Consider the following 13,862-nt stretch of genomic DNA (forward strand, 5'->3'; position numbering starts at 1 on the left):
AATTATGATTACTAAATGTTACATGAAATGTAAATATGAAATATTTGGTTGCATAGTCCTTTTTTCAAAGTATTTTCAATGACATTTTTCTAGGTGGGATAGCCCAATGTCAAAACACAGTTCTAACGTGTACAAATCAATAACCAATATGCAGAAACAGTTTGTGATATATTGAAAACCTAAACATAAAATGGGCCATACTGCATACACAAACATCTGCCACAACAATCATATTACTTTTTAAAAACAAGCACCTTATAAACTGAACAAGCTCCAAAAACGCTGTTGTTTTGACAAGTAGCAATAAATCACTGATATCGATAAGGGGTGAAATCAGGTTGTACGGGATGTTGAAACTAACACAACTAAAAAAACACATGGAAATGGGAGATATCTGTTAACTCACTGATTAGAGGACAACCTTTCAGAAGACAGTCAGCTACATTTTGGACTGATGCATTTCAATTTAGGGGTCGCTAAACAAAGGAACACAACACTTATTTGTCATAACTCATCGCTAAAATAATTTGTGCGAGAGGAGGAAGATGAGGTTGCATGTCCTGTTAAAACTAACAGCTCAAAAACCACACGGAATCTGGGAATAATGTGTACAACCCTGGTTAGAGGACAATTTGTAGAAAACAGCTCGCTACATTTTGAAGTGTTGCATTTTGATTCAAGTGGGTCACCAACGTGGTAAGTGTAACACAACTCTTTTTGTGTTAGTCACTTTTTGTTAAATCACATAAATAGTACTCTTTCAATTCAGAGCCTGGATTTTCCCACTGAGGCTAATATCCATATCATGTTGAAATCAATAGAACGGGGGAAACCGTTTAGGGTTCTACATTGTGACATCATTAAAATACTCCAACTACAATGTTTAAACATTCTACATTGTGACATTGATTAATTGATATCATGAAACAACTCCGTCATGTATTTTCTGATGTTTGATCAGATATCTTTTATCAGAGTATCTCTTCCCACATTGATCACAGCTAAAACGTTTCTCCCCTGTGTGTGTTCTTTGGTGTCTAGTCAGGCTGCTTAGCCAAGTAAAACTATTCCCACATTGGTTACAGCTATAAGATTTCTCTCCTGTGTGTGTTCTTTTGTGTCTAGTCAGGCTGCTTAGCCGAGTAAAACTATTCCCACATTGGTTACAGCTATAAGATTTCTCTCCTGTGTGTGTTCTTTTGTGTCTAGTCCACATGCTAGGCTTAGTAAAACTCATTCCACATTGAGCACAGCTATAAGGTTTCTCTCCTGTGTGTGTTCTCTGGTGTGCTGTCAGGCCCCCAGATGAAACAAAACTCTTCCCACATTGATTACAGCTATAAGATTTCTCTCCTGTGTGTGTTCTCTGGTGTACAACAAGACAGCTAGACTTAGTAAAAATCTTCCCACATGCATCACAGCTATATGATTTCTTTCTTGTGTGTATTCTCTGGTGACCTATCAGGGCGATTACCCTAGCAAAACTCTTCCCACATTGATCACAGCTATAAGGTTTCTCTCCTGTGTGTGTTCTTTGGTGTATAATAACATAACTAGATTTATAAAAACTCTTCCCACATTGATCACAGCTATAAGGTTTCTCTCCTGTGTGTGTTCTCTGGTGTGATATCAGGCTGGTTGACAGAGGAAAACTCTTCCCACAGTCAGAGCAGAAGTAAGGTTTCTCTCTTGTGTGCTTTCTCAGGTGTATTTTAAGTTCTGATGAAAATTTAAACATTTTCCCACAATCAGAGCAGCAGTAAGAATTATCACTTGTGTGAATTCTCCGGTGTAGTTTAATGCCTGATGAGGTGCATCTTTTCCCACAGTCAGAGCAGCGGTGAGATCTCTTCCCTGTGGTTCTCCGCTGGTGTTTCTTGAGGTGTTCTGATGTGGAGAGACTCTTCTCTGCCCTGTCAGCATCATGAGGTTGTTGAGGCTCCCTAGAGGATCCAGGATAGTGAAGTTTCTCTCCTGTGTGAACAACAAAGTCAAACAGATGGTTAATGGCCCACAACAGCGGAAATCCACTGTAAAAGGTGATGCCAACAGTGTAGCCATGATGTTCTACAACAATTGACGTCTGTAATGAATGTAATGATTACTTGACATTTGTCTTAAAATGAGCAAGAATAGTCATATTTTGTCTTGTTTTCACATTAGTAGTAACATCGATGATTGTAGGCTAGAAATAAATTAAAGTTGTTGAATTAAGCAGTGTGCCAGACAACTTTTGGTCTCCAATATAGGCCCCTTTCTGTGTTTGCTAAAATTGCGGCATGAGGGCAATGCACATGCAATTTGGTTGTAGAAACTCCTCCCAGCTAATGAGGAAACAGATAGTTATGGATGTACTATATCTGCCTGGAGCAAAAATGGTGAGAAAAGATTTTAGTTTTTCACAATGTATTCTGAATGTGAATGGGGGAAAACTCAGGGGAGTAACCTCCATTTCCAGGTTGCTTATGAGTACATTTCACATTACTTTGGATTATAATTGTAAGGCTCATTTGAATCTTTTTATTTAAATTTTTATTTCACCTTAATTTAACCAGGTAGGGAAGTTGAGAACAAGTTCTCATTTACAATTGTGACCTGGCCAAGATAAAGCAAAGCAGTTCGACAACATCCAACAACACAGAGTTACACATGGAGTAAAACAAATATACAGTCAATAATACAGTAGAAAAATAAGTATATGTACGATGTGAGCAAATGAGGTGAGATAAGGGAGGTAAAGGCAAAAAAGTCCATGGTGGCAAAGTAAATACAATATAGCAAGTAAAACACTGGAATGGTAGATTTGTAGTAGAAGAAAGTAGAGTGCAAAGTAGAAGTAGAGATAATGGGGTGCAAAGGAGCAAAATAAAATAAATAAATACAGTAGGGGAAGAGGTAGTTGTTTGGGCTAAATTATAGATGGGCTATGTACAGGTGCAGTGATCTGTGAGCAGCTGACAGCTGGTGACAGCTGACAGCTGGTGCTTAAAGCTAGTGAGGGAGATGAGTGTTTCCAGTTTCAGAGATTTTTGTAGTTCGTTCCAGTCATTGGCAGCAGAGAACTGGAAAGAGAGACGGCCAAAGGAGGAATTGGCTTTGGGGGTGACCAGAGAGATATACCTGCTGGAGCGCGTGCTACAGGTGGGTGCTGCTATGGTGACCAGTAAGCGGAGATAAGGGGGGACTTTACCTTGCAGGGTCTTGTAGATGACCTGGAGCCAGTGGGTTTGGCGACGATTATGAAGCGAAGACCAGCCAATGAGAGCGTACAGGTCGCAGTGGTGGGTAGTATATGGGGCTTTGGTGACAAAATGGATGGCACTGTGATAGACTGCATCCAGTTTGCTGAGTAGAGTGTTGGAGTGCTGAGTAGAGTGTTGGTCAGTTTTACATTTACATTTACGTCATTTAGCAGACGCTCTTATCCAGAGCGACTTACAAATTGGTGCATTCACCTTATGATATCCAGTGGGACAACCACTTTACAATAGTACATCTATAGCTTTTTTTGGGGGGGGGGGGGGGGGTTAGAAGGATTACTTAATCCTATCCCAGGTATTCCTTAAAGAGGTGGGGTTTCAGGTGTCTCCGGAAGGTGGTGATTGACTCCGCTGTCCTGGCGTCGTGAGGGAGCTTGTTCCACCATTGGGGTGCCAGAGCAGCGAACAGTTTTGACTGGGCTGAGCGGGAACTGTGCTTCCGCAGAGGTAGGGAGGCGAGCGGGCCAGAGGTACATTTCACACTACTTTGGATTATAATTGTAAGGCTCATTTGAATCTCCTGCTTAATACGTTTGTGTTATTGTCGCAAATCAACCACTTTGTACTTAAAAAAAACACTTCAACCAGAAAAAATGCCCTTTGGCTAGCTTTTCCATCAAGGTGACAATGAGGGTTTGTACACTGTTTGAACACTGTTTATTTGGCCCATAACTTCACCTAACAACAAATATAGGAAAATAGCTCTGTGTGTTGTACAATAGCCTATCCATCAACGAACAGTTCTCTACACATTATGACCAAAGTAGGAATGTTGGATCCAACATGGAGCACGGCATAACTGTCTTTACCAGAGTAATGAATGAAGAAGCACTTTGGTTGTTGTTGCATGTCGTGATGTTAGTCATGAGACTGCCATTCAGAAAATGATTTCCTGGATCAGCTGATGATAGTTGAACATGTGACTGTAACTAAACAGCTACAGTATTAAGAATTGTGTGTAATTATTGAAGAACCGCGTTAATGACAGTAACCATTTGGGTGTTGTCAATAAAGTTACTATATATATACATATATATATATTAACCTTTATTTAACCAGGTAGGCCAGTTGAGAACAAGTTCTCATTTACAACTGTGACCTGGCCAAGATAAAGCAAAGCAGTGCGACAAAAACAACAGTTACACGTGGGATAAACAAACGTACAGTCAATAACACAATAGAAAAATCTATATACAGTGTGTGCAAATGGAGTAAGGAGGCAAGACAATAAATATGCCATAGTCGCAGAGTAATTACAATTTAGCAGATTAACACTGGAGTGATAGATGAGCAGATGATGATGTGCAAGTAGAAATACTGGTGTGCAAAAGAGCAAAAAAAGTTAATAAAAACATGGGGATGAGGTAGGTAGTTGGATGGGCTATTTACAGATAGGCTGTGTTCAGCTGCAGCGATCGGTAAGCTGCTCAGATAGCTGATGCTTAAAGTTAGTGAGGGAGATATATGTCTCCAACTTCAGCGATTTTTGCAATTCGTTCCAGTCATTGGCAGCAGACAACTGGAAGGAAAGGCGGCCAAAGGAGGTGTTAGCTTTGGGGATGACTAGTGAGATATACCACCTGGAGCGCGTGCTATGGGTGGGTGTTGCTATGGTGACCAGTGAGCTGAGAAGGCGGAGCTTAACCTAGCAAAGGCTTATAGATGTCCTGGAGCCAGTGGGTTTGGCGACGAATATGTAGCGAGGGCCAGACGACAAGAGCATACAGGTCGCAGTGGTGGGTGGTATATGGGGCTTTAGTGACAAAACGGATGGCACTGTGATAGACTGCATCCAGTTTGCTGAGTAGAGGGTTGGAGGCTATTTTGTAAATGACATCGGCGAAGTTAACCTCTTACATCTAGACGTTCCGCTAGCGGAACACCTGCTCCAATATCCAATGATAGGCGTGGCGCGAATTACAAATTCCTCAAAAATACAAAAACTTCAATTTTTCAAACATATGACTATTTCACAGCATTTTAAAGACAAGACTCTCCTTTATCTAACCACAATGTCCGATTTCAAAAAGGCTTTACAGCGAAAGCAAAACATTAGATTATGTCAGCAGAGTACCAATCCAGAAATAATCAGACACCCATTTTTCAAGCTAGCATATAATGTCACAAAAACCCAGAAGACAGCTAAATGCAGCACTAACCTTTGATAATCTTCATCAGATGACAACCCTAGGACATTATGTTATACAATACATGCATGTTTTGTTCAATCAAGTTCATATTTATATCAAAAAACAGCTTTTTACATTAGCATGTGACGTTCAGAACTAGCATACCCCCCGCAAACTTCCGGAGGAATTTGCTAACAATTTACTAAATTACTCACGATAAACGCTCACAAAAAGCATAACAATTATTTTAAGAATTATAGATACAGAACTCCTCTATGCACTCGATATGTCCGATTTTAAAATAGCTTTTTGGTGAAAGCACATTTTGCAATATTCTAAGTACATAGCCCAGCCATCACGGGCTAGCTATTTAGACACCCGGCAAGTTTAGCACTCACCAATATCAGATTTACTATTATAAAAGTTTGATTACCTTTTGTTGTCTTCGTCAGAATGCACACCCAGGACTGCTACTTCAATAACAAATGTTGGTTTGGTCCAAAATAATCCATCGTTATATCCGAATAGCGGCGTTTTGTTCGTGTGTTCCAGACACTATCCGAAATGGTAAAGAAGTGTCGCGCGCATGGCGCAATTCGTGACAATAAAATTCTAAATATTCCATTACCGTACTTCGAAGCATGTCAACCGCTGTTTAAAACCAATTTTTATGCCATTTATCTCGTAGAAAAGCGATAATATTCCGACCGGGAATCTGCAATAAACTAAACAGCCGAATTAAAATACTCCACGGGGGCTAATCGCGCACGCGCCTCACTCCATTGTCACCTAATGGGACACTTGAATAAGATGATAATCTGTTTCAGCCTGAGGCTGCCTCGTCAACCTTCATGATTTTCCCGCGTCCTGAGAGCCTATTGGAGCCCTGGGAATTGTCACGTTACAGCTAAGATCCTTACTTTTCAATAAACAGATGCAAGACGCACGACTCCTTGTCAGACAGGCCACTTCCTGCATGAAACCTTGTCAGGTTTTTGCCTGCCATAGGAGGGAGTTCTGTTATACTCACAGACACCATTCAAACAGTTTTAGAAACTTTAGGGTCTTTTCTATCCAAACCTGAACAATAGTATGCATATTCTAGCTTCTGAGTTGGTGTAGGAGGCAGTTAAAAATGGGCACATATTTTTTCCAAAATTCTCAATACTGCCCCCTAGCCCAAACAGGTTAAAAAACATTGGATACAGCAAACTCTGAAATTATTTAGTATTTCTGTGCCCACAAACTGTTTTCCCAGCGTAACATAAGGAGCCACTAAATGATACGAAGGTCGAGTGCATTTTCATTCACGCCTCGCTGGAAGCCCCGCCTTCCACAGGTGATGAGCGTGAGGCTCGGGTTTATTCCTTAAATTTAATACCACTCTTCACCGACCCAGGAAAGGGCGGGGACAAACAGGTGTTGTACCTCGTTTCCCTCCTTCAGGGAACACTAATTATAGTGTTAGGTTCTAATTTTTCTGAGTAAATAACTCACGGACACTAGAGAAGCTTAACCAAGTTTAATTCTTCCCAAAGGGTCGTTACAGCTGTAATTCAGACAAAAACATGTTCTCACCATCACAAGTATATATACCCCACTTTGAACACGCCTCCTTCTCCTTACATCTTCTGGTTCGACAGGAAGAGGGTAACAGGATACTAAACCCTTATTACTCCCTTCAGGGGATCTGACCTGACCTCCTGACCTCAACCCCTCCTTCGCCTAATCCACAGATGTCCATCCGCTTCCCCTATAGCAATCCTGTGATCCTCTCCCGTCCACCCAGCACATTCCACAGCCACTCTGTCTTTCTAAAGATCTCACTCCTTTATATACTCTGCGTCTGATCTATCATATCTTTAATACCTCAATGTTAAAAGTTTAGCCAGAATCCAACAATAGTCATAAAGTTATGCTCATTTCAGTCGATCAACTTCGGTACAACATACTATGGGAAAATCATACCCCATGCCAACCCAAACGGATACTAAATGAAACGGCCCCAGGCAGACCACCCAGACGTGACCCTGCAAGATGCGTCAGTTTTGTCAAGTTATTAATTGCCTTTTGTTTGAAACTCTCCTGTCAATGTTGAGTAAGGACGCACACCTAATTACGCATATAGAAGTAGGACTAGTCTACCTGGCCTGTGTGCAAATGTAGGCCTATAAATGTGCCCATTTGGGGATGTCTGATAGTATTTCTGATTGTCTTAATGCACCACCACTAATGAGTTGTGGAGCTTCTCAAAGCAAATGTTTCTTCACCTCAAACAGCAAGTGCACCTCAGCCACGCTCAAGGTCCTAAACGATATCTTAACCGCCATCGATAAGAAACAATACTGTGCAGCCGTATTCATTGACCTGGCCAAGGCTTTCGACTGTCAATCACCACATCCTCATCGGTAGACTCAATAGCCTTGGTTTCTCAAATGATTGCCTCGCCTGGTTCACCAACTACTTCTCAGATAGAGTTCAGTGTGTCAAATCGGAGGGCCTGTTGTCCGGGCCTCTGGCATTCTCTATGGGGGTACCACAGGATTCAATTCTTGGGCCGACTCTCTTCTCTGTATACATCAATGATGTCGCTCTTACTGCTGGTGAGTCTCTGATCCACCTCTATGCAGATGACACCATTCTGTATACTTCTGGCCCTTCTTTGGACACTGTGTTAACAACCCTCCAGACGAGCTTCAATGCCATACAACTCTCCTTCCGTGGCCTCCAACTGCTCTTAAATACAAGTAAAACTAAATGCATGCTCTTCACCGATCGCTGCCTGCACCTGCCTGCCCGTTCAGCATCACTACTCTGGACGGTTCTGACTTAGAATATGTGAACAACTACAAATACCTAGGTGTCTGGTTAGACTGTAAACTCTCCTTCCAGTCTCACATCAAACATCTCCAATCCAAAGTTAAATCTAGAATTGGCTTCCTATTTCGCAACAAAGCATCTTTCACTCATGCTGCCAAACATACCCTCGTAAACCTGACCATCCTACCAATCCTCGACTTCGGCGATGTCATTTACAAAATAGCCTCCAATACCCTACTCAATAAATTGGATGCAGTCTATCACAGTGCCATCCGTTTTGTCACCAAAGCCCCATATACTACCCACCACTGCGACCTGTACGCTCTCGTTGGCTGGCCCTCGCTTCATACTCGTCGCCAAACCCACTGGCTCCAGGTTATCTACAAGACCCTGCTAGGTAAAGTTTCCCCTTATCTCAGCTCGCTGGTCACCATAGCAGCACCCATCTGTAGCACGCGCTCCAGCAGGTATATCTCTGGTAACCCCCAAAGCCAATTCCCCCTTCGGCCGCCTCTCCTTCCAGTTCTCTGCTGCCAATGACTGGAACGAACTACAAACATTTCTGAAACTGGAAACACTTATCTCCCTCACTAGCTTTAAGCACCAGCTGTCAGAGCAGGTCACAGATCACTGCACCTGTACATAGCCCATCTATAATTTATCCCAAACAACTACCTCTTCCCCTACTGTATTTATTTATTTATTTTTGCTCCTTTGCACCCCATTATTTCTACTTTGCACTTCCTTCTACTTCAAATCTACCATTCCAGTGTTTTACTCGCTATATTGTTTTTACTTTGCCACCACGGCCTTTTGCCTTTACCTCCCTTATCTCACCTCATCTGCTCACATTGTATATAGAGTTTTTTTTCTACTGTATTAAAGACTGTTTGTTTTACTCCATGTGTAACTCTGTGTTGTTGTATGTTGTCGAACTGCTTTGCTTTATCTTGGCCAGGTCGCAATTGTAAATGAGAACTTGTTCTCAACTTGCCTACCTGGTTAAATAAAGGTGATTTTTTTTTTTTTAAGATCAATGTCTTTGTTTTATAGAAAGTACTCACTGTATTTACTGGTGTTAATCAGCTCCCCAGTCTTCTCTTCTTCGTCCTCCTCTAATGTGACAGTAATCTCCCCCTCTTCATCCTTCATTCCAAAAACGTCTTCATCTTCTTTCACTTCATCCTCCACTCCAAAAACTGCATCCTCCTCCTCTTTCACTCTGAAGGCGTCTTTCTCTGTAACGTCTTTCTCTTCATCTTTCACTGTAACAGCCTCACCCTCTACTTGTTTTTGTATTGTAACAGCCTCCTCCTCTCCCTCCTCTTTAACGAGAGCCTCTTTCTCCGTCCAGCAGACCTCTTCTTTAGCAGGAGGAGAGTAGCTTAGTGAACTCATGGTCGGGAATAATAGCTAGATAGCATTAGCGATTAGACTAGTGCGAACTTGACCAGACAGCTAGTTGACTTACAACGTAAATATTACATCAAATGGGGTAGCCAGTTGTTTCCACATAAGTATGTTTAAATCATAGTGGCAATTAAACCACGAAATTGTCTAAAGAGATTGAATGTTCCGACTTTGTTGGCTAGCGAGCTACCGAGGTGGCTGCAGTTGTTGAAGAAGCGTTCCGTCCACTAGATTATACGTCACACTAGAAACATCGCCTGAAAGACACATATCGCCATCTGCTGTCTGGAGGGAGGAAACGCAGTTGAGGAGGGAAAACTTTTTTTCTTCTTCATTGAATTATAATATTATAAAGCAGTTTAGGGAAAAGTTTTTTCCTCTCCATTAAATATGAATATTATATTAACACGTACAAAGAGCAACAAGTGTTGTTTGATTAGTTCAGATTTTTTTATGAGAATTTAAAACAAACTCTACATCGACTCCACATCTGTATTTCTGATTCGGTCAAATAACTAGATATCAAAATAAGTACCTAGTTATTGATACCCTTGATAAAGATGAGCAAAAATGTATGTATAAAATAAATAAATAAACTTTACCCACTTCCAGGATATTTTAGCCCAAAACCTGGTTACCTCTCTGCTAGGAGGCTGAAACTTGGCCATAAGTGGATCTTCCAGCAAGACACATCAACATTCACGAAGAAATGGTTAATTGGGCACAAAATCATCATTTTCAATGGCGATCTCAGTCTTCGGACTTGAACTCCATTGAAAACCTGTGGTTTGAATTGAACAGGGCAGTCCAGAAGCGCAGACAAAATAAATCAAGGACATGGAGAGATTCTGTTTGGAGGAATGGTCTAAGATCTGACCCAATGTGTTCTCTAATCTCATAAAACATTTCAGTGTCGTTAGTCTCCCAATGGGAGGGTGCTGGAGTATTGAAAACATGGTGGCAATAATTCAGACCACTACCTTTTGAGAATTACATGTTAAACTAAATCTCTTTCTCTGAGCAATTGTATTAGTATAAAATAATATAATTTCCCTATATTTTTGACACAATATAGCTCAGTATTTTAATTCTTTATTTTATAGAGTCGTTTTGCTCATCTTTATCAAGGGTGTCAACAATTTTGTCCCCCACTGTACCTCCATACTGCTCCTACATGGTGTAACAATACATCACGTAGATGTATATAATGAACAGACTAGGTCTATACTGCTCCTACATGGTGTAACAATACATCACATAGATGTATATAATGAACAGACTAGGTCTATACTGCTCCTACATGGTGTAACAAGACATCATGTAGATGTATATAATGAACAGACTAGGTCTATAGTGCTCCTACATGGTGTAACAATACATCATGTAGATGTATATAATGAACAGACTAGGTCTATACTGCTCCTACATGGTGTAACAATACATCATGTCGATGTATATAATAAACAGACTAGGTCTATACTGCTCCTACATGGTGTAACAATACATCACATAGATGTATATAATGAACAGACTAGGTCTATACTGCTCCTACATGGTGTAACAAGACATCACGTAGATGTATATAATGAACAGACTAGGTCTATACTGCTCCTACATGGTGTAACAATACATCATGTAGATGTATATAATAAACAGACTAGGTCTATACTGCTCCTACATGGTGTAACAATACATCATATAGATGTATATAATAAACAGACTAGGTCTATACTGCTCCCACATGGTGTAACAATACATCATGTAGATGTATATAATAAACAGACTAGGTCTATACTGCTCCCACATGGTGTAACAATACATCATGTAGATGTACACTACCTTTCAAAAGTTTGGGGTCACTTAGAAATGTCCTTGTTTTTGAAAGAAAAGAAGAAAAAAAAGTCCATTAAAATAACATCAAATTGATCAGAAAACAGTGTCGACATTGTTAATGTTGTAAATGACTATTGTAGCTGGAAGAAGTATAATCCACCTAAACTAACAGAACCGGGCTAATAAACTGGCTGGTGTTCATGAGTTTATAAAACACATACTTTATACATGTCATAAATTACCTGCATTGATGAGACACACAGTGTGGATGAATGATCAGTAGTCGACAGGATATAAATAGCACTCCTAAAGAAGATGCAGTGTGGATGAATGATCAGTAGTCGACAGGATATAAATAACACTCCTAAAGAAGATGCAGTGTGGATGAATGATCAGGATATAAATAGCACTCCTAAAGAAGATGCAGTGTGGATGAATGATCAGGATATAAATAGCACTCCTAAAGAAGATACAGTGTGGATGAATGATCAGGATATAAATAGCACTCCTAACGAAGATGCAGTGTGGATGAATGATCAGTAGTCGACAGGATATAAATAGCACTCCTAAAGAAGATGCAGTGTGGATGAATGATCAGTAGTCGACAGGATATAAATAGCACTCCTAAAGAAAATGCAGTGTGGATGAATGATCAGTAGTCGACAGGATACAAATAGCACTCCTAAAGAAGATGCCAGTTCAGTTAGCTACCTAATGAATTTTCCAGTTTGCTACCAACTTGAAAGAGGGAACTTTAGCATAAAACCCACATGGAAAACTGAGATTCAGCAAATAACATATAAAGACTGGTTTATTTGACACCAAACCAACAACAGAAACAGAAACTACTAATGTACAATGTAAAAGGTGCATTTTATGATGTAATGTCAACTTTATACATTTCTATCCCGGGACCATTCCATTTTCAACTCAACCACAGCAACTCCCCATAAATCTGCTGTGGATTACCCAGAATCCCGAAATAAATTAATACATATGTGATAATTCAAAAACATAACTGTTTGTGCTTATAGATCTTCAATACAACTAGGTTACTAAGTCTTTAACCACACTGTGTTGTTACACTGGTTCCTACCCTTTAACTTTTTGTCTGAAAATTAAATATACATTTTACTCAACTGCGTTACCCACTCCAGTCAGCAGATGGCGGTGTGGGAATTTAAGGCAATGCTGTTGGTGTGACGTATAATGTAGTGGACGGAACGCTTCTTTCAACAGCAGCAACAGTTAATCAGCCACCTAGGTAGCTTGCTAGACAAAATAGCCGAACCAATAAAGCTCTTTAGACGCTTTAGTGTATATTATCCACTGTGTTTTCAACCCACTTCTGTCGTCTAGTTAGGTATCCGATTTAATGTAATATAGACGATGTTGTTGTTATTAGTCAGCAAGCGGGCTGGTTAAGTTAGCATTAGCCTAGCTAGCTAACATCTCCGACCATGATTTCACTAAGCTACTCTCCTCCTGCTAAAGTAGAAGAGGTCTGCTGGACGGAGAAAGAAGCTGTCGTGAAAGAGGAGGAAGAAGAGGAGGCTGTTTCAATACAAAAACAAGTACAGGGTGAGGCTGTTACAGTGAAAGAAGAAGAGAAAGACGCGTTCAGAGTGAAAGAGGAGGCGGATGTTACAGTAAAAGAAGAGGCCGAAAAAGAGGAGGATGCAGTTTTTGGAGTGAAAGAGGAGGAGGGGGAGATGACTGTCACATCCAAAAAGGAGGTGGAAGAAGAGGAGGAAACTGGATATCTGGGCCCGGTTTCCCAAACGCATCTTAAGGCGTCTAATGGTTCTAACGGTGAACTTAGCCATAAGATGGTTTTGAGAAACCGTTCCCTGATTAACACTAGTAAGTACTGTCTTAAAACAGAGGCACAAACTCTGCAGGTGTTGAACTGATGTGTGGTGTTAAAGGGGAAATCTGCAATTACAACATCCATTTTTTGACTTTTTAAATTATTTATTTATAGCCATTGATTCATATTCTTGAAGAATATAACACATGCCTCATGAGCTTAGTTCAACTGTTGTACCCCATCAGAACCCAGAATAAGCTTTTTTTACTCCAATGTTTAGAAACAATGTAAATCAACACTGTATAGCCTCAACATGGTTAAAACTATAATGTTGATATCATGGATAGTTAGTCCTTGCATCCATAGGTCTGTCTATGAATTTGAGAGTAGTTACATTTCTCCAGACCCATCATCATCTTATTTCCTAAACAGTGGTGGAATTACAGCTTTGTTATTGTTTCAACTGCAGATTGGTTCATTGATTGATGTGGCTTGTTTAAAGGGACAACCTAGGTTTTAAACAGAAACAAAATGGCTGCCCAGATACTTGGTTTTGTAAACAGCTGAGGGATGGGGAAGGAGAAATGTAACCACTCAAAT

At 40.4% G+C, this 13,862-nt stretch overlaps 1 protein-coding gene across 1 annotated transcript; it reads right to left on the reverse strand.

Annotated features, from left to right (window-relative positions):
• Positions 1-901: 901 nt before the first annotated feature.
• Positions 902-9,812, reverse strand: LOC123732503 (zinc finger protein 501-like). Its single transcript, XM_045711706.1, has 2 exons — positions 9,274-9,812; positions 902-1,974 (listed from the first exon to the last, which is right to left on the reverse strand). The coding sequence occupies exons 1-2, from the start codon at positions 9,605-9,607 to the stop codon at positions 920-922; spliced, it is 1,389 nt and encodes a 462-aa protein (XP_045567662.1). The 5' UTR covers positions 9,608-9,812; the 3' UTR covers positions 902-919.
• Positions 9,813-13,862: the final 4,050 nt, after the last annotated feature.

Source organism: Salmo salar, chromosome ssa02 (assembly GCF_905237065.1).
Source record: "Salmo salar chromosome ssa02, Ssal_v3.1, whole genome shotgun sequence".
NCBI classification, from domain to species: domain Eukaryota; kingdom Metazoa; phylum Chordata; class Actinopteri; order Salmoniformes; family Salmonidae; genus Salmo; species Salmo salar.